Genomic DNA, 20,298 nt, shown 5'->3' on the forward strand with positions numbered 1-20,298 from the left:
TGTCTCAGTTGCCCTGTCAAATGAAGCAGACGTTAACAAAAATTTTGACTGCTAAGACTAAGATCGCTAAGGATCTGGCAGCAGCCCGGACTCTGAGCTCAATCAGAGCGTGGTGCCAATAGGCTGCATTGATTTAAAATAAAGACATGGTGACATGTATTTCTTCTTTTGAACAGACCCAAAAGGTGCTTGCCCAGAAAGTAGTAAAGCAAGTGGGCTAGAGGCCTGGGAGACCTGAAATCCACGTCCAGGGGGAATAAATCAAGGAACTGAGCTCTGGGTGCATTCAGTACGCTGCCTACTGTGAACCCTGTTTGAGAGCCCAAGCCTGCCTGGCCACCCATCGTGCTGCCCTGCAGCCCCGAGCATCGCACTGCGGTGGCCCTTTATCAAACACCTGCTCCAAGAGTCCTATATTTGTGTTTCTGCATCAGTGCTTTAGCTGCACTCTGTGTGGTACTCACTGATTTATGCTTGATTGACAGGCTTCTCAGGACCAGAAATTTTGCATCTGCCTATTAAAATACTTTGCAGCTGGGAAAGTAAGGAAACAATTTGTTGTCTGTTGTGCTTTTTTCTCCATTGTCACCTGTTCTGGTACCTCGCAGCTCATGGATCTGCCTTCCTGAGTTCACCAACACCATCTTTGGCATATAGATTTTAACTGACACCTTCAGCTGACAGGTAGTCAATCAACAGCAAAGAGAGCTGTGATAGCTGGTTTCAGTAACTGCAAAAGACTAGCTCCCCTACAAGTCTCATGATACTTTTGAAAGGTGGGTTTAACTAGACATGGAAATGTATCTCTGAGTTTAACACAGAAGAGTTCCTTTGTTGGGGTGAGGTTTTCACTCAGAGGGATGTAAACCTCCCTAGGCTAAAACTGCAGATAATTACATATAGGGTGGGAACACCGGCACAGTGATTGATCCAGCATGACCCCTATATAGCTAATTACAGACTGTCAAGACAATTTCTGTTCAAGCCGGACTGATATTTAATTAGTCTCCTCCCCCCATTGAAATTCTGACCTTGGTTTGGCACCAGGAAAGCAGAGAGTTGTGTATGTGGCCAAAGCATCTCATTGCTGCTCCAGGGGCAGGCAGATGAGGTATTAACAGCTGAAAATGAAAAATGGCAAATGAGAATTCAAAACGAAGCCGCAGCTTTCTCTACCTGCTATTTCCTTCCTCTCCCGCTCTCCCTCCCCTAAAACCTGTTGCTCAGGCTAAAAGACTAAAGAAAACCCACAGAAGTACAATTGCCTTTTGGTGACTTGCAGCTAGTTCATAGCGCAGAACAGAGAAGGTACCTCTACTGGTAACTTTTTGGTCAAATTGAAAACTGGCAATTTATTCCTGCTACTTTGTCTTTCAACCACTTTCTAATCTGTGGCAGAAATTTACCTTCTGCCTTGTGCCTACCTGGTTTCCTTAGTAACTTCCTGTAAGAATATGACAAAATCTTGTGAAAGGCCAAATAAATTGTCAACTGCTTAATCTTCATTTACAGAAAATGATGCGCTGTTGAATCTACTAGATCTCTGCCAAAGCTGGATGATGTATTTCATAGAATATTCTTGTTCACAAAAGGGTCCAGATAGTATTAAACCGAAAAAAATAACAACATATGAAAATCCCTTTGCTTGTGTAAAGAGATTTAAGACCTGGAAGTTACCTGAACCTACGTACATGCTCCACATCTATCCTTTATTTACAAGAGTCAGTACCAAAATTACTTTTTCAGCTTTGCCTATATTTAAAATGTTTTGCAGATAAAGGTGGTTAATATCATGCCTCTTGATGCCTTCAGAAAGGGTTTAGATTGCTTAAATATTATCATGAAGGGTGCTTAAATAAAGATATCGTCAGTTTATGATGTAGAAGCAAAAGTGGGGTCAAAGTCAGGACAGAAGAGAATCAGAACCGCTTTAATTGTGAAACAAAGGAGGAGCGCAGATTGGCAGTAATTATATGTTTCATTGTTTGTGTTACTTCGAAACTCCCACCATGGCATGGGTTCCACTTGCTGGATGGTGCAGATGCAAAATAACCGTCTGACCTAAGAGCTTGTGGCATAAACAGTCAGTACTGGGGCTTGCAGGAGGAAAGGCTAGAAGAAGAGTGTTCTGCAGTAAATACCTTGTAGGGGTATGTCTGACAGGGAAGGAGCCAGGAAGGGATTGGCATGCTCCTAAATCTTTCCGGCACTTCTGCTTTTTTCCTTTAAAGATTTGGAAACAGTTTGCCCACCTGTGGCAAGCTTCTTTCAAAGGTCTACAGACAGGCCACTCACACGGCTTTCTGATGCCAAAAACCAGCCACGTTTGTGTTCTTCATAGCTAACCAGCTATCGGGTAGGAAGCTGTTGTTCAAAATATATACGGAAGGGGCAAAAGGGAAGACAAAGTTTCAAATGGATATGCTGACCATTTTTGGAAGAGGTATCTCACCTCAGGCATCAGAGTTGAAGACAATTTGCTTCTATTATGGGTTAGAAGGAGACTGAACGTTGGAGCTGGATTATCTCATCTCAGATCCAAAGGCACCTCTGTCTTTCTGAGAAGCACGTGGCCTGGCCCAGGGTTCGGGGGGGGACTCTGGACCAGAAGAACCCACCAGAGACGCTGCTCTGAGGTCGTGGTGGTGGTGGCTGTGGAGAGCCAGGCTGGAAGCAGAACCAGAGAGATGAGTTCTGAGTTGGCAACGACCCCTCTTAACACTGCCTCAGAGGTGGCTTCGCCCCTTGAGGGGATTGGGTGGGGTGTGAGGGGAAGAGGGGAGAGCACGGGCTGTGGTGGCATCACCTCTCCAGCACATGTGCTGCATCAGGGAGGCTGATGGTGACTGAGGGGCCCTGCAGAGCCTGCGCCAGGTCTTAGCAAAAAAATACTGAGTGCGCGTAGGGTCCTGTCCAAGCAAAGACTTAAGGTATAGGTTTTGCCAGAATAAAAAGCACAGGAACGCTTTCATCACTCTATTTCAGGTTAGCTTTCCCAGTCCTTGACTATTTACGCCGGGGCAAGACAGCAATCCATCCGATGGGCTGAGGCTCCCTAACGGGCTTCCTTGTGCACAGGAACATCGACCAAACACGAAAATCGCCTCGATGGGATCAGTCAGGCCAGGGACCCGCTGCCTGCGCTCCCAGAGGGAAAGAGTGTCAAATCAGTCACCCTTAGCCTAGCGTGAAGGGTTTGTGGGGGCTTGTTGACAGCGCTGACCAAGGAGGAGGTGAGGGGCTGGGGGGGTCCGGCAACTTTTCATAGAGTCATAGAATCATTAAGGTTGGAAAAAAACTCTAGGATCATCAAGTCCAACCATCAACCCAACACCACCATGTCTCCTAAACCATGTCCTGAAGTGCAATGTCTACAGGTTTTTTGAACACCCCCAGGGATGGTGACTCCACCACCTCTCTCGGCAGCCTCTTCCGATGCCTGACCATGCTTGCAGTAAAGAAATTTTTCCTAATATCCAATCTAAACCTTCCCTGACGCAGATTGAGGCCATTTCCTTTTGTCCAATCTCTTGTTACTTGGGAGAAGAGACCAACGCCCATCTCGCTACAACCTCCTCTCAGGCAGTTGTAGAGAGCGATAAGGTCTCCCCTCAGTCTCCTCCAGGCTAAACAACCCCAGCTACCTCAGCCACTCCTTGTAAGACGTGTTCTCTAGACCCTTCACCAGCTTCATTGCCCTTCTCTGGACACACTGCAGCACCTCGATGTCCTTCTTGTAGTGAGGGGCCCAAAACTGCACACAGCACTCGAGATGCGGCCTCACCAGTGCTGAGTACGGGGGCACGATCACTGCCCTGCTCCTGCTGGCCACACGATTCCTGATACAAGCCAGGATGCTGTTGGCCTTCTTGGCCACCTGGGCACGGTGCTGGCTCGTGTTCAGCCGAATGTCAGCCAGCACCCCCAGGTCCTTCTCCACCAGGCAGCCCCCCAGCCACTCCTCCCCGAGCCTGTAGCGTTGCATGGGGTTGTTGTGACCCAAGTGCAGGACCCGGCACTGGGCCCTCCACGCACGGAGGCCACCGCCGCCGCTGACCGCCTGCTCTTTCCCTCCCGCCCGCCGCCGCCGCCGCCGCCGCCGCCGCCGCCGCTCCGCGCCCCGCTGCGCACCCGCGGAGGCGCCGTCCGCCCGCTAGGGGGCAGCCGCCGCCCGCCCCGCCGGGTGCGGGTGCGGTGGGGGGGCGCGGAGCGGTGCGGAGCGGGGAGGGGTACGGAGCGGTGCGGGGCTCCGCGTGGGCGCGCTGCCCCCGCGCGGTGGGGCCGCCGGCCGCCGCGGCCAGTGATGTCATGGGGCGGCGGCGGCGGCGGCGGCGGCGGGGGCGGGGGCGGGGAGGAGGCGGCACTGCAGCTGCATGTGTCTGTAGCGGCGGCGGGGCCGGGGCGTCGTCATCTGCATTCACATATGGGGGCGGCGCCGGCCTCCGCCTGAAGCCCCCGCCCGGGGAGACACAAAACCCACGCGAGGCGCGGGGTGCCGCGACCCCCGCCCCGCCGCCGCCATGAATTCGGCCGAGCAGACCGTTACGTGGCTGATCGCCCTGGGCGTGCTGGAGTCGCCCAAAAAGACCATCTCCGACCCCGAGGGTTTCCTCCAGTCCTCCCTGAAGGACGGGGTGGTGCTCTGCCGCCTGCTCGACCGCCTGCTCCCGGGCACCATAGACAAAGTAAGTGCCCGGTCCCACCGCCCGTCGTCCCCCCCTCCGCCCCCCGCCGCCCTTTGTGCAGCCGGGGCCCGCCGCCCCCGGCCTCGCCCGCCGCCGGGCCCCCCGCTCCGCCCCCGCCCGCGCGGGGGGACGGGACCGCCCCCCCACCCCGGGTCCCGGGGCGGGGGGGTGAAGGGCGCGGGGCGGCGGCGGCGGCGGCGGGAGGGAAAGGGGGGGCATCAGCCCCGGTCGGGCGAGCGCCCGGAGGGGCCGGGGCGAGAGCAGGGAGCGGCAGCGGTCAGCCTGGCTGCAGAGGGCCACGGTTTTGCAAGTGTTTTACATTAAAAAACGCTCCGCTCTCCAAATCGAAGTCCTGGGGGTGCGCGGGAGAAGCATTTCTGTTTGTTTGGGGGGGTGGTGGTGTTATGGACCTTTTCTGGCGCGCCATGAGCCGGCTGCAAAGTTGTCTACGCAACTGCTGGAATAGTCGGTGCCTCACCTCACTTGGGAGGTGATTCAGCTCATCCCTTCCAGCCTCTGAAGGACATCTTACTGTTTGATGCTTAGTCTTCCTGAAGGCTGTTTCAGTGTGATTTGGGTCTTCTAATGTTTGGTAGCCTGTGGAAAAAAAAATCTCATCCTTGTCGGGTTGGGAAAAAAAAAAGCGTTACAGCTCTATTCTGCGTTGCGTTTGAAGAAAATGTACTCTGTCAGGTAACTTTTACGTGTGATGTGCGGGTACATAATTCCCGTCGTAGCTCAGCTAGAGGGGAGGGTTTTGATTTTTGATGCTGTGCCTCAAGACTTGGGACAATGCCGTCGCCTCACCTGCCGCTCGGCCGCGTCGCACACGTTGCGACCCGCGTGTTGGCAGAACTTTCCCTGTGAGCCAGTACGCGGTGGGTGAAGAGAAGATTGACGAAGGTCATCTGCTACGCTGACGGGCGAACTCCTTGCTTGAAAACAACACCACATTCTTCACCTTTTGCAGTTGGCAGACCCCTCTGCGCATTGGAGCCTGCTCAAAATGGGCTTTTGTTTACCTTTTTGTGGCTCCCTTTCCAGCAGTCCGCCGAGCCACAAAGTTGGAAACTGGTGCTTTGAGCTCGGTAGGGCACGGGACTTGGCTATCGCCCTTCAGTTCTTCAGTTCGCCACCGACTTGGGTTGTCACTGTTTTGTGTTGTACTGTAGTGTGGAGGTCCTAGCCCTGGCGGGGGTCCCACTCCGCTGGGTGTAGTAGGTGATTCCTGCCCCCCTACATTCACAAGCAAATTTAGGAGGCAGTGTGGGGATAGGGAAACCCCGCAGGATCCTGTGGTGCTATCGATGGGCAATCAAAGTGACAAGAGCGGCAGCAGCGTGTCGGCAGCAGTGTGGGTAACTCGGGGTTCACCACGGTGACCGGCGGAGCTAGCTGGGACAGCCAAAGCCACTGCTGCCACCACCACCATTTTCCCAGAAGTGGCTGTTTGGGCAATAGAGTTGAAGAGGACACGTGCCTGCTCCTGAGGTGCTGCGGCTTTACGGCCACGGTACGTGAGGTGCAAACTGAGGTCCAGCGTGCTGGGCTGTAAGCTGTGGCTCCAGAGTGGGTAAACGTCCTGTACCGCCATCCCATCCAGGGTGGCACGTGTGACATGGGGCTGAGGGCAGGGAGCCCCTCAGTGTGGGATCCCCTGCCTGGCCGCCCACCTGCTCGGGCAGGCTCTGCCCATGCCTGCTTGCCCCCAGGCTCTGTTGCCTGGTGTCACCAAGCCCGAGGAGAGTCTCAGCAGCCCGTCCCACTGCACGACTCCACGTACCCTCTCTGAGCACCTCTCCAAAATCTTGGTCTTTGGGTTCTGAGCTTCGGGGCAGAAAAGGTCTCTCCCCTTGTGCGAATGTCAAGCCTGGTAAAATGGGGTCCTGAACTCAGTTTGGGAAACAGGCTCTACTGAACGACAAAATAAATAAAAAAGCATGCCAAAAGTAAGTGTTAGAACAGCGTTTCCCAACTGAATGTGCTTTTCTGTGTATGGTATATCAAGGAGCAGCTCAGTTAGTGTGAATGAGAGGCTCTCTTTTCTTTCCGCATCGGAGGAGCGAATGTCTCTGATGTTCGGGCTGGGGGTCCCTTTGTGGCACCCGCGCCCAGAGGAGGGTTTGCAGAGGGGCACTGCTCCCCACAGCCTACCCCACTTCCAGCCTGGGCTGCGAGGAGCTGTCAGGGGGGCTTATCAGGCCCTCGTGGCGCGGAGGCGCGGGGTTTGCAGCGGGTGGTGTGCGGGCTGGGACGGCAGCCAGGGCGGGAGGAAAGCTGGCGCTTCGCAGCCTCCCACCTCCCCGAGCTCGCCCCGCGTCAAGCAGGGCGCTGGGATGGGCGGCTGCCGAGGTCCCTGCCGACCCAGCCCGTCTCCTCCGGCTTTGGCTGAGTTAAAGTCTGGGGAGAAATAACCCTTTTTAAATTTAGTTTTCTTGAGGGGAGCTGTAGTTATTGTGGTGGGCCTTTCACATGGCACTTTCTAATTCATAGATGTGTCTGAGAGACTCCTGAACTCATTTTCCCATCCAGCTTTGTGAATATTCTTTTTCTGTAGACTCATGAGTATATACCACATACTTCTTTCATGCTCTCAGCTGCTGTTATAAGTCTGGGCTATTTCCATAATACCTTGGTTTTTTGTTTTGTTTTTCTGATAAAAACATACAAAATTTACATCATTCCCTGTATTCTGCTGCTTTTTTTCAATGCCTTTTTTGCTACTACTGTTTATTTATGTCACATGTTTTTATACTGAGTACATTTTAAATATGAGCCCTTTTATTCCAGATTTGTCCTGAAAGCCTCCAGTTCAAACTGGACAATTTTGAAGTCTAAAAGATACAAGGCTTGTCCCACAGATGTAGACTGTTTCAGTTCTTAAAATCATTTGAGATCATAACTTTCTATAAATATCTGACATCAGCAGACACTCTGAAGGCTTGCAGAGCTCATTTTTTGGTAAATACAAAGGAGTAACTAAAACTAAAGAGAACATAAAAAATACAAATAATAAATAAGAAGGAATGTTTACTAGGGTTTTTTTTAAGACCTTTTCTAGAAAAGGCTATTAATGCATTTCTTACTTTCAAAAACTGTTTAGAAAAAGGATTCAATACCTGAGGAATGTAATAATATATTTTTTTTACATTTTGGGCTTTTTAAAGCCTCTGGGTACCCAGAGAGTAATTAGTAGAAGATTTTTAATAAATAAAGGTTGTGTGACCATAAAAGGAATCAAGCACTTGAAGGTCAAAGAACAGATTTTTTTCTTAAGTCGATAAAACACATTAGTGGGTTTCAAGGCTGGTTAGTATGTTCTTCCTTTAGATTGCTGTGTATTTGTATACCATCCTTGCACAGAATAACACACAGAGCTTCTTGTCAGGAAGTTTTGGCTAAATCTGTTTACATTACGGTCATCTTCTGTCTTGAACAACAGCAAAGGACAGATATTAAATTCACGAGATTCCATGAACTCTGAATGAAAATACTTTGGAAAGTAATGTTATTACAGACTGTTTCTTTCATTTTTGGGCTCCCTTTTAATGTCATTACGATTCCTTGGCGTTTTGTGAAAGAATATGACAGGGTAAAATAAAATAGTTGGGTTAGGCAGTGTGATGGTTCTGCTCAATAACCTTATCCTGAACGTGGGAAAGGAACAAAAGGGAGAGCAGTTACTTAAAAACAAACAAACAAACAAACAAACACCACCATGAAACCAAAACAAACCCATCCAAAAACACAACAGCTTCCCCTGACCCTGACCAAACCCAGCCATGTCTTAGTTTTTTCTAAAGCACAGAGATCTACTGAAACACGCTGGTCAGTTGATCTCCTCTGAAGGACAGGGGATTGCTGAATTCAAGTCATTTGAATGAAAAGCCGTGGTTTCAAGTTACCAGATTTCAACCCCAGTGCTGTAAAATCGAGTTACTTTGATGGCAGGGGAGAGGATCCCCGTGGAAGCATTGCAGTGCGGATGTCTGCCGCTTAGATGCTTTTCCTCGCAGAGATCATTTTCTAAACAGATTCCTCCATCGCAGACCAGTTTGACCCACTTTTGACGTTGTAAACAGAGATCAGAACTGGAGCGGGAATTTTCCTTGTCATATGAGGCTTCGCGCTCCATTAAGCTTTGTTTGTACTTTCATTTTTGGTCAGCTGTTTGACAGAAAGCATCATTTTGAGGACAGCATTGTTCTGTTCAGGGAAAATAGGGAAGATGCATCAGGGGATGCGATGCAGCAGCCATTTGGCACCTCGTGATCGTGTCTCCCCCCCCGCCCCGCCCGTTAGGGGCTCCTGGAGGGGGTGAGAGCAGCTGGTTCAGCACTTTGAAGCCAGGGGACGGGGAAGCATGCTGGGTCTCGCATGCCTTGGCCCCTCTCTGTCGAACAGACCATCCCCAGCCGTTGCACCGAGTGTAGGATTAAACAACCCAGAAGCTGTTCTGCTGCGCGTGGGAGGCTGATCCAAAACACAGCCGTTTCCTCTCGCTGCTCCCGCGTCGCCGAGGCGTGAGAGGAGCGGCGCGAGGCTGGCCCTGGGAAAATGAATATGGTGCGCTCTTTTGCTGGCTGAGACTTGGTGTGTGGCTGGAAGACAACTTCATTCTCTCTCTGGAGGATTGGGCGCTGGTGTCAACATTAATTTGGTTATTAAGTGGGATAGCATCAGGACTGATGGGAGCAAAGATTAGGATCTTTTTATAAATATCTCATATATTAGAATCATTCCCTTTTAAATGAAGGAGGTCTTTGGCTAAATAAGGCGTACAGGATTGTAATTTAGAAAGAAATTAACTCTTTGTGACTCACAAGGCAAATGAATTGCTGCGTATGAGTGCAAGTGCTGCAGAAGGGTCAGAGTCCCCAAAAGCAGGGTTCAGGCTGCCACATGCGGCAGCCGTCTCGAGCCTTGTCCTCGCCATGGGTGTGAGCACCTGCAGCTCTGGCAAAGAGAGATTTATGTTCCCTTGTCCCTGATTTCACACAGGTGTATCGGGGCCAAGTAGTTCTGTCCTGTTGTGGTAAGGTGTGACCTGGATGTGGCGTTTCAGACATTGCAAAGGAAGAAGGAAGGGAAGGTGTTTGGGAGCCAGAGATAACAACAAGCGGTGGCTTCTATAGCCCGATAACCTTTGCAGAGGGTGCAGCACTGGCTGTGAGCTGTCTGTGGAGCCCAAGCAAAGCTCAGGAACCGTGGTGAGCATCCCATCAGTGGTGCAGAGGTTACTCCTATGGTAGCAGTTGCCATGCGCTGGCTGGTTGCTCCCGAGCAATCTGAATTTGGGAAATTCTTCTGGCAGGACAGCTCAACTCCTGCAGCCCTACTGAGGCTACTGGGGACTGCCTGGCTGGACCGAAGGACTGTCCTGCCTTTGCTCACTGAAATCCATCAGGAAGTTATTGCAGATGCTGATATTAGAACAGCGGCAGCAGGTCATCCTAGGACTAGACCTGGGAGGCAGAAAGCAAAATCTGCATTTTAATATGCATATGTTCGCTCCCCCTCCCCCCCCCCCCCCCCCCCAGCAATAGCTCTTATGTAGAGCCTCCCAAGGAGATTATTTGTGCTTCTGGCAAGAATAATCCGCGCTGGGCAGCTGTGCCTGCCGTGGGTGGCTGCATGCTCAGGGAGCGCCGGCGTGCGTGCGGATGCCGTTGCTTCAGGGTGGAAACACTGCGAGGGCAAGCCGAGTGCCAGGGGAAAGTCATCCTGAGCAAAGTCATTAGAGTGCTGTTTTTCTGAATAGGTGCTATTCTTACAAGTGTTACTGTGAGCTTCTTATGGCATCGTTTGCTTCTGTTAAGGAGTTATCATTGGCCATGTTGTCGTTTGCCATGTTACTCCTATTGTCTTGTGAAAGCAGGGGTGCAGGGATGCACTGAAGGAGAATGCCCTTGCTTCTTCCATCTATGCACTGGCTTTGTAATTCTGGTGACTAGGACGTTATCCAGGGAAGCATGGTCTGTATGTGTGTGCTGAGGGAGCAGAGGACTTTTAGCTGCGTTTGCTGTATTTTTCCTTGAAAATCAGCCCCTGCTAATGCACAAGGGTCTGGGCTGAATTAAATAAGGGCATGCTAGACCCTGAGAAGAGGGGGAAATTAATGAAACTATTGGCAATTAAATTGTTTTTGTGAGAAAATACAGAAAGATAATTTGGTTTTGCTGGTCTTACTCTCATTAATGCCCTTTCCACAGTTTCTAGATATGTTCTTAATGTGTCTGTGCATAATATGGACAACAGAAAAGACAATTCCTTAGCCCTCAGGTGCCTTACTGCTACACAGAGCGTCCTCCAAACGCTGTGTCTGTGTGGGGAAGAGGAAGAGCTGTGGGGATGCCACCAGCATGCTCTCTCTGGTTGCTACCGCGTGGTAGTGGCTGAGGGCACTGTATTGTTCAGCTGAAAATGTTGAAGATAGCAATTCAAGCCTTTGGAAAACTGGAAGTCTGGCTTTAAAATTGAAATTTACAAATTTTATATATACATACACACATATATATATTTAAAATCTGGCTTTGAACCACTGAGGTGAATTTAGTATACATCTTTCTTAAATAGCAATTTTGATTAGTTGGTACCCAGTGGCTGTGATTTGAAGAGCTGGAATCTTAAAACATTTCAAGCATGACAGAGCTTGCAAAAATACTGTGAGCTGGCAGCGTGGAAGTGGCGTCAGTCTTGCACCTTGGCTGGCTGCGCTTTACTCCCCGATCCTCAGCCAGTGTGACACTCCCGTGCTCTCCCCGACTTCGCTCCATGGAGCAAAGCCACCTTCTTCCCACATCTCTGGGTACAACGTGGTTGCCGCCATCGCCCACCACCGGCACTGCAGAGTCGAGGAGGGGCGGCTGGCCTTGCCTGTGGGAAGTTCCCGTTGCCCTGCTCCTCACCACGGACTTTTGGCACCCGGTGGGCAGAGTCCCCCCTCAGCCCGCGAAACGCTGCTCGGGTCTAAGAGCATTTTGTTCAGGTCTCCATTTTCCTGCTCTGCAGCGAGCGCCGTCGGACAATGTTGGCAGCTTGCCCGGGAGAGGGTCTCCACTGTAGGGCTTAGGTAGCCCTATAGAGTATTTTCATGCAGAGGGAATGGGGGAAAAAGAAGTAAAAATCATACATACACACACACTCCCCCCGCGCCGGTGCAGCTGTGCTGACAGAGAAGTGCTTTTGTTGGCTTTGTTAATGTCACTGGGGGAAGTGGTACCGTTAGACTGGCAGAGGAATTCCCTCTCTGGCATATGTTACATCCACACCGAGGAGCGATGCCAGCATATCTAGCAGCAGAGCTCTCCCAGGGTAAACAAACCCTGAGTGATTGGACTCCTGAAGCCCGAGCTTGCGCTGCATCAAAACAGCAACGCTGCAAGGGAAACGCTGCAGGGTTTACGTGAGGAGGAGTGCAAAATCCCTACCCACCAGCCTTCCTTTGCAGGGGGAACCTCTTTAGGTAGGTTCTTGCTGAGCACTGCCCATTCCTGGAGCAGCACTTCATCAGGCTTTTTCCACTCACTGACTTCAGGGAAATACACATCTTCCTGCGGGCACCTAATGCTGGCACCCCTGGAGCTCTGCAGTGTGAGGCTGATGATGCTGCATGGGGTTGGTGACAGTTACATGCTAGCTGATTTCTTCTTTTTCTTAAAAATAACAAGAAAATAAGCAAAACCACAGGGATTAGGAATATTAGTCCTCAGCATTTAGGAAACACTGGAAAGAAGATTACTCCTGCAGCTGCAATTAGACCCTTTTATGCGTATATGTAAAATTCTTCAGGCGTGCTCCTGTGCATGTGTTCCGGTAGGACTCATGCCTAGTTCAGTTCACAAGGTAGGCCTGCAAGTGGATTGTAATTGCAGTCACAAAGGCAGCTGTCAGTCTTGTATTTGCTAAGTTTTACATCCTTGGCATTCTCAGTTTCTTAATGCTGTCTTAATGTAGGGTTTTTTTGTGAGAAATATAAAAATATAATGGAAACTTGAGAAAAAAAAAATAATACCACCTGGAATGTCCTGGTGATCTTAATTTACTGTGTTTGTATCTTAGAGCTTGGTCGAATACCCGCCTCCTGGGAGTCAGTTTATAGACTTTGATGGGAATTTGATCAGGGTCTAAGGGAAGTGACAAAAGTACAGTACTTCCACTGCAAAGAACATACTGTTTTGCTGAATGTTGTTTAATACAGGTGCAGATCTGAATGGATGAGCTCAAAACAGCTGTATCAGTTTCAGAGTATCGCTTTCTCAGGGCAGATTAAAGGAAAAAAGTGGCTGTAGTTGTGTGAGACTCAAAGAACCAGTTTATCAAGGCTGCCACAGACCTGTCTGGCATTTTAACCAAACTGTACATTTCCGTTGCAAACTGAGCTGAACTCTAGTTTTTGAGGGCTACTTTCAGTAAGAGACTGAAGCAGCTAAAGCAGAACATCAGTGTGTTTGAATGTAGGTCGCTGTTAATGAAGGCTGGTCAAGCAGATGAGCATTTCTGAAGTTGTGCCGGGGAAGAACTCAAGGAGCTGGAGGAGTCTTCGGTCAACCAAAGTGCTCCTGGTTCCAGGTGCTGTATCAGGGTGGAAGCTGAGGGAGCATGGAGCTGTGGCTGATGAGTTGGTATGGCTTGTGGGACAGTAAAGGAGGGGTGGTGGGACGAGGTTGTGTGGTGAAAGAGTAGGGCTAAATGTGGGATTGGAGTTGCTGGTTTGGAAGGTGCTGTTGTGTGGTCTGAGGTAGGACAGATGGAAGGATGGAGTATAGGGACTGGTGTGGTGATGTAGGATGTGCAGCAAAGGAGTGTCAGATATGGGGTTAGCTGTGCTGATGGCTATGGAGCAAGGCAGTGGGATCTAAGAGTTGCTGCTGTGGCTGTCACTAATGGTGGTGTCCAAGGGCAAGAGGTTTGGGAACCTCCATGCTAAATTATTTCATAAAAAGTGGGCACCTGCCACTTCTCAGAGAGGCCAGGTATCCTTCTCAGCATGTAAGAATTTTAAGGCATATTTTAAGGCACCTGCCTCCCTCTTTGTGCTGTGTGCAGAGCCTAGGGCAATTCTTGCGTGAACCCTGGAAATTTTAAAATTTGGGCAAAGGTGCATGGCTTATAGGAGCTTCAGTCTTTTACTGGATCTAGCTCTTACTATCTGTGCTGACTGCCTGCTGCCGCATTTTTCAGAGGGTAGGTTTCCTCATGCCAAAATACAGGTGTCTAGCACACTGCAACTGCTGTGTGGCTTATAATCGAAACATTTGAGGGCAGCAGGTTTTAAAGGTTGGGAAAAGTCAGTTCTAAAGAGCTACAGTACCACAGAAACAGTATCGTGGCAAGATCCAGTGCTCCATCAAGACGCCTAATTTTAAAACAAAACTGCACCTTGCTGAGAACCCTGATCTGTGTTTTCAGTTTAATTATATCATCCTGCTACCATCGCCTAGTGCCACCAGCAAGACATGCGATCCATGAAGTGGTTGGGCTCAACTGCAGCGTGTTCCTCGCTTAGAGACATGCAGGATGCGATGCTTTTGGAGTGCAGCTGTGACTCCTGCTCTCCTGGGAGGAGTGTGGGGCTCCATCCACAGTCCTCTGAGCCCAGCTCCATTCACTGACTGTGGGGGGAGCGCTGCACCTGCCATCAGTCCCAAGCAATGGATGATTCCTCAAGAAGTGGATGATGTCGCCCTGTGTAGCTACAGAGGACGTCGCTGTGACACCACTCTTTCTTTTCCATCCTTGCTGGGTGCAGTTTGTGAGGGTGGGTGCTCTGGGACGGAGGACAGAGCAGGAAACCCAAATGCCCCAAGGGATGGGCCCTGCTGGGCATGGGTGCAGGAGGAGAGAGGAGGTAATGGAGGTTGGAGCGGTGGGGAGGGAAGGAACCCGTAGGAGTTGCTGGACAGTGAATCACATGCAGCTTTATAGCCCAGGTTATCATGAGAATAGCCTGGCTTCCTCCTGAAGATTTTGTTTTAATCTCATTTTTATCCCTGAACACAAACCCTGGCAACAAACCCCAGCCCGCAGCACTTGGGCGGGAGGTGGTTGCCTCTGTGCCACCACGCTCCACTGGAAGATCAGTTGCCCCTGATGTGCCTTTGCCACTCAAAGGGGCTGCATGCAAAACAGAGCTGCTGTGGGACCAAATGTGACCAATAGGACCCTTTCATTAACTTTGCTGCATTGTTCATTTGTAGTATTTTTACTGATTAGGTTGCAGTAATGCTCTGTGTGTACAAGGTGTTCTGAAACCTGGAGAGGAAACTCTTTCCTGCTGCGAGGCGGGTACGGTGGAAAAGACTTCAGGCAGGATTAACAGGGTGTGGGGAAAAGTGGGCCGGTATGTTGTGACAGAGGACAGTTCCCTTGCCCACCCTGTCCCTACAACACCTCCCTTTGGGATTGTATTCTTCTGCGACACTCTTTACAGCGCAGGGCTGCCTCTTTATGGGATTTTCCCCGGGTATCCCTACTTGAGGGCCAAGTCTTTGAACTTCAGACTTGGGCAGCTGTACTCCTACAGGACATTTTAAAGTGTCTGCTGGACATGCCTAGTAGTCTGCAGCTACCTGCTCCGTTCTGTATTGGTGTCTGCTTTCTAGTAACTGAGATAGTCTTTTTACATAGTTGTACGTATGCCCCCCTAGATAAATGATTGATTTTTTTTTTTAAATGTGTATGTAGTCACCTTGCTGTCATTCAGTCTTTTGTATTGCCCTCCTGGTAGATTCCAGTTTATATTTAAAGACATCATACATGTCTTCCTTTGACCCATTTTGTCAACTTGTTCAGCAGATGAAAGCAAGTAAAAAGCTAGTTTCCCATACATATAGCTGAAGATGTCTCCTACTTTTTATTAGTTTCTTGTGTTTGCTCATTGCAATCAAATTCTTCTTTTTCTTTTAAACTCATTATTTTACACATTCCTTGCTTATTTTGTTCATATACTTTCCCTGTCCAAATGAACTAATGGTAGCCTTTTTCATTTTTTCTAAGACCACCCATCATACCTTTTCTTGATACTGCCTGTCTCCATATTGCCCTTTTTTATGTGTTTGTTGTTGTTGATTAAAACCATAGATTTAAGCTGATTAAAAGGGATGTAACATTTAGCTAGGTACCATCTATTTCTATTGCATATTGTTCTCCGTCTTTCGTGGGTGGTGGAAAATGCACTCTGCTCCTTGATAGCTGCAGTGCATCACATAAGTGTCCTCACTGAACTAGCCGTGATTTCCAGAACTACTCCCTGAGAGATTAGATCTCAATCAGAACCTGTCCCTGAACCACAATGAAGTGGTTTAAACTGTTGCTACTCTGTGTATTACCTTTCACTTGTCTCTTTGGATTCTACTGTGGAGCCCTGGTCCCTAATTAAGAATCTGTCAGGTCCCTCTGGAATCCCTGTCTTTTCTAATTATTATTAACCTCTTTTATTTGTATTACTAGGACACATAGAGGTTCCAGTTGGACACTGAGGCCTCTTTGTACTAGCAGTCACAGACATATAAGAAGACCGTCCCTATTAATGAACTAACAGTGCTGGTCTATGGAAAGCAAGAAGATGAAGCAAATACTGGAAAAGAAAATATGTAACCTCTTAATTTCATTGGCTTTATGTACATGCAATCTGCTTTTTCATTAAGCTAAGTGATTTTGGAGTATGACCCTACTTTAATTTTATTTTGTTTATCCTTTCTCTCTGCATCTATTTGCCATCTTTCAGGCAGGCTAGGACTTACCTGCCTGTGGTCTGCTTGCATTATGTTCCGTTACATTTTGAATAGTCTGTTAGGGTATAAATGTTATCTATGAGAGAGAGGTCACGCTTCTGAGCTTCCAAGAACTGTATGTAAAGGATGTCGTATACCATAAGTGTGATTTTAACATGGGTTTGGCCCACATAATTGCACTTTGAGATTCTGTCGGGTGGGGGCTGAGTTTGTTACTGGGGTCCCTCACTGTGTTTTTCAGCCATCTGTAGGAGAAGGTTGCCAGAATCACATTAAGATTTCCCAGGTAAATAATTTAACGGGTTTGCTTCTTTTTATGGGATCATTAACACTTTAAACTTCTAGCTGGATACAAATGCTAAGATATTTTTAAACTCTTTACCCATATGCTTCTGTCTCCTGTTGGATAAAAATGCCACTGTAGCCACAGAGCTGAGAAAACATAGCCTGCTTCTTGCATCGCCCCTGAAGTCTTTTCCCTTGTTTTGTAAGAAAAGAAATGGCATTTCTAAAGATGTACTGTAACTTATTTTATACTTTTGAGGGAAGATGATTTTTAACTGGAAACATGCATTAGGGTGCTGGTAGGGCTGAGGTCTCACAGGCCTATTTTGGTATATATGTTAAACTTTCAGACCTGAGCGAGGACAATTTGTAGGGTTTGGGTTTTCTTCGTTGCTTCTTTAATCTTTAGTTGGAAGTTTTTGCCCACCTCTAATTAGATGTCCCTCCTTATCCACCCCCACCCCCTTTTTTTTCTTTTTGGCCTATTTCCAGGTGCTGTGCAGTGTGCGGTCTTTTATGAGGTAGTAGCACACATATCTGGGTTTCTTACAATTACTGAGTTCTGTGCCAAATGTGTTGGGGACTTTGGGAATAAAGAGTGTTAATGTGGATTGCGTTATGAGACATTTGTTTCTTTTAACAGAAAACTAGATTTACTGTGCTTTCTTGTTAGACGTTATTCTTGTTTGGAGAGTAGAAGTAATTTTAAGGCTTCTCAGAATGAAAAGAGGCCTTGATGAATGAAGTAGAAGCAACCAAGAAAATGGTGGGTGCAAAGAAAAAGAGAAGATGTATGGCCTATAAAGGGAGACAAAACCTAGTTACATTCTTGACCCACAGTGGTTTATCATGGTACCGATTTGAGGAGTTTAGTGTGTGCATGCGTGCGTGCTTGAGGAAAGAAAAATACTTCAACTCATATCTTACCAAATTCCTGGTATACAAAATAGTGGCTTTCATTTAAAACTCATCTGCATTTTTTGTTTAGATTGTGACTTGTGTTTTAAATTTCCTTGTACCAGGTTCACCCTGTTGTGCTGTTGCATTTGTTAAGTTTTGGTATCGTAGGGTCAGAGATACCTTTGATACCATATAAACGTATGGAAAGGCGCTTAATTGCTTAATGCAATGTTTGGAATCAACCTTATGTGAAGTTCCTGGTGCTATGGAGGTGGGTTATACTTGTTAGTTTATGTAGCCTTGGCATACATGTGCGTTTAATGAAAGTTCCTTCTGAGGGTAGTGCATGATCAAAGGACAGGATGCCGCACATTGCCACCTTAGCTTCCAGTGACTCACAGTGCACTTCTGCGCTAGACTTTCCCCTTCCAACAGAAGAGGTGTCCGGCTGGGATTGCAGGTCTCCTTACCTCTGGTTTGGGCAATGCTTTGTTTGCTAAACTACTTTGTAGAAATTGGTGAATTTATTGTGAAATGATGCTTGCGTGCACACTGAATTTGAGTTAAGCTGTGGTAAATTAAGCTACGGCCCTGAAGCCCGTGGGGCTGGCTGCTTTTCCGTGGAAGCTCTGTGCTTCACACTCAGGGTAGAGGTTGAACTGGAGGCAGCGTGAATGTGGCTGCAGAGAGCACATGGCTGCCTCGCCAAACGCGCTTGTAAGTTCAGTCAAGGTTTTCCTCTTTGTGAGGCTGCTTTTCTTCTGGGTAGGGAGAGCCTGCAGCTGTTACAGATAAACAAAGCTCGTTAACATCGGACCCTGGAATTGGTACATTTTTAACTCTGGGTGCTGATATTTTTCCACTGAGGTTTTGGGGTATTTCTGCTATATCTCCTTGTTAGAAAACGGACACTTAAGGGTGAACCGAAGCCCGAACAACATGTGCAGTGGCAGCCCCGCAAACGACGGGGGCATTTTACCCCCGCGCACGATCATTTCTTGACCGTGGCCCGGGGCGGGACGAGGGGCTGTTCCCCTGGCCGCGTCTCCGACCGCCCCTCAGCCCCGGGGCCGCCTCGCCTCCTCCTGCAGCCCAAACCCGTAATGGCACCGGGGGCTGTGTGGTGGTATTTTTAAAACAAAAATTAAGAAAAATAATACGACGGGGCGAGGCGCGCGGGGCTCCCCGCCTTCCCTCCACCGGCCGGGCCTGCGGCTGCAGCCGGGGCGGGGCCGGGCCGCCCCTCTCGCCTCTCCTCCCCGCCTCCCCTCGCCTCGCCGCCCGCCCCGCGGCGGGGCAGAGCCGCCCGGGGCCGCGCCTGGCTGGGGCACCCCTGCCCGCCGCCCCTTAGCCCTCGCACGCCATTTCCTGTGCTCCGTGTTTACTTCCCGGTTCAACCCCTTCACTGGGAGCGATCGGCGCCGCCGCCGCCGCCTGCGGAGGGAGCGGGAGGTGAGGGGAACGGCGGGGCGGGGACGGGGGCCGCCGTGCCGCGCCGCGCCGGTGCCCGCGCTCAGCCGTCCGCCTCTTCTCTTGCAGGTGTACCCGGAGCCGCGGACGGAGGGCGAGTGCCTGAGCAACATCCGCGAGTTCCTGCGGGGCTGCGGTGCCTCCCTCCGCCTGGAGGTGAGTCGGGGCGGGAGGTGGTGGCGGCGGCGGCGGCGGTGGTGGTGGTGCGGGAGGGCGGTGCTCGGGCTGGGGGTGCCCGGCTCGATCCCCGGGGGTGGTTTGGGGGTTTTCTGCCTCCCTCTGCCCGCCCGGCGCGGCGGGAGGCGGCGCTGCCCGCCCTTTGTGCCCGGGGACGCGGGGGCGGCGGGCGCTTGACAAGATGGTGGCGGCCGCCCCTCCCCTGGCTGCGGGCCCGGGGGGCGGCGGGGGGGGCCGGGGCTGCCCGTCCGGGGCTGCCTCCCTCCGCTGCCCGGTGGGTCTCCAGCGCCGCGGGATGGCATGGCTTGGCTCGGCTCGGCTTGGCTTTGCCGGTGGCGTGAGTGGTGCAAAATGTGCCGTACCGCATGGTCCGTGGGTACGGCAGGGCCTCGCTTCTCCTCACCGAGCGCTGAGGGAGGGTGCGGCCCCTCTCCCTGTCAGCGTGAGGCGGGGAGATGCTGCCGGGGCTCCGGGTGGTGGTGGTGGTGGTGGGGTTCGCCCAGCTCCATCGCGGGTGAAACCTTTGCCTTTCTCTTCAGGCAGATTCTTGGTAATAAATGTATAAATTATACCCCATTTATTTGTGAAAGTGTTTCTGAAGGGTTGGAGTTGGCTTATGGAAATCGAGCTGGTAACAGCAAAATGAAATGCTAATTAAGGAAAATGGTAGGTGCTGTTTCTTCTCTTTAAATCGACGTTATATAAAAGCCCAGCAAACTGCCATCTTCTCCAAACATGCGTTCGCAGGGTTGCGAATTAGGTAGTCATATATTGCCAGTATATTTAGCTACAGCAAGTACATGCTGCTGTCGAGTTTACTTGATGTGTGTGCGTGGGAAGCAACCGATGCGATTAGAAACAGGTTCCAGCTCCTCTGCGTTGGAAAGCGAGGGGTATTGTAATTTCAGTTCTCAGAGGCGGGTTTTTTGGGTGGAAAAAATGGTTTCTAGCGCTTCTCAACTTAAATTAGCGAAGTGTTACCTTAATTAGTTCTTAGGTTCTTACAGTACCTCTGGTCCTGCCTGGAGTTTTGCCAGGCAGTAACA

General features: G+C 49.9%; 1 protein-coding gene across 3 annotated transcripts in view; it reads left to right on the top strand.

Annotated features, from left to right (window-relative positions):
• The first annotated feature begins 4,348 nt into the window (after window positions 1-4,348).
• ARHGEF7 (Rho guanine nucleotide exchange factor 7) overlaps window positions 4,349-20,298 on the top strand; it is a 127,505-nt gene continuing 111,555 nt past the window's right edge. For 2 of the 3 annotated variants that reach the window (XM_075091117.1, XM_075091078.1), the window contains exons 1-2: window positions 4,349-4,685; window positions 19,145-19,231. In XM_075091117.1, the coding sequence (XP_074947218.1) occupies window positions 4,521-4,685; window positions 19,145-19,231 (252 nt within the window). In that variant the 5' untranslated portion in view covers window positions 4,349-4,520. Of the gene's footprint in view, window positions 4,686-18,990; window positions 19,058-19,144; window positions 19,232-20,298 lie in introns of those variants that run through there. The other variant, XM_075091107.1, reaches the window with a different exon arrangement.

Source organism: Phalacrocorax aristotelis, chromosome 1 (genome assembly GCF_949628215.1).
Source record: "Phalacrocorax aristotelis chromosome 1, bGulAri2.1, whole genome shotgun sequence".
In the NCBI taxonomy this organism is placed as follows: domain Eukaryota; kingdom Metazoa; phylum Chordata; class Aves; order Suliformes; family Phalacrocoracidae; genus Phalacrocorax; species Phalacrocorax aristotelis.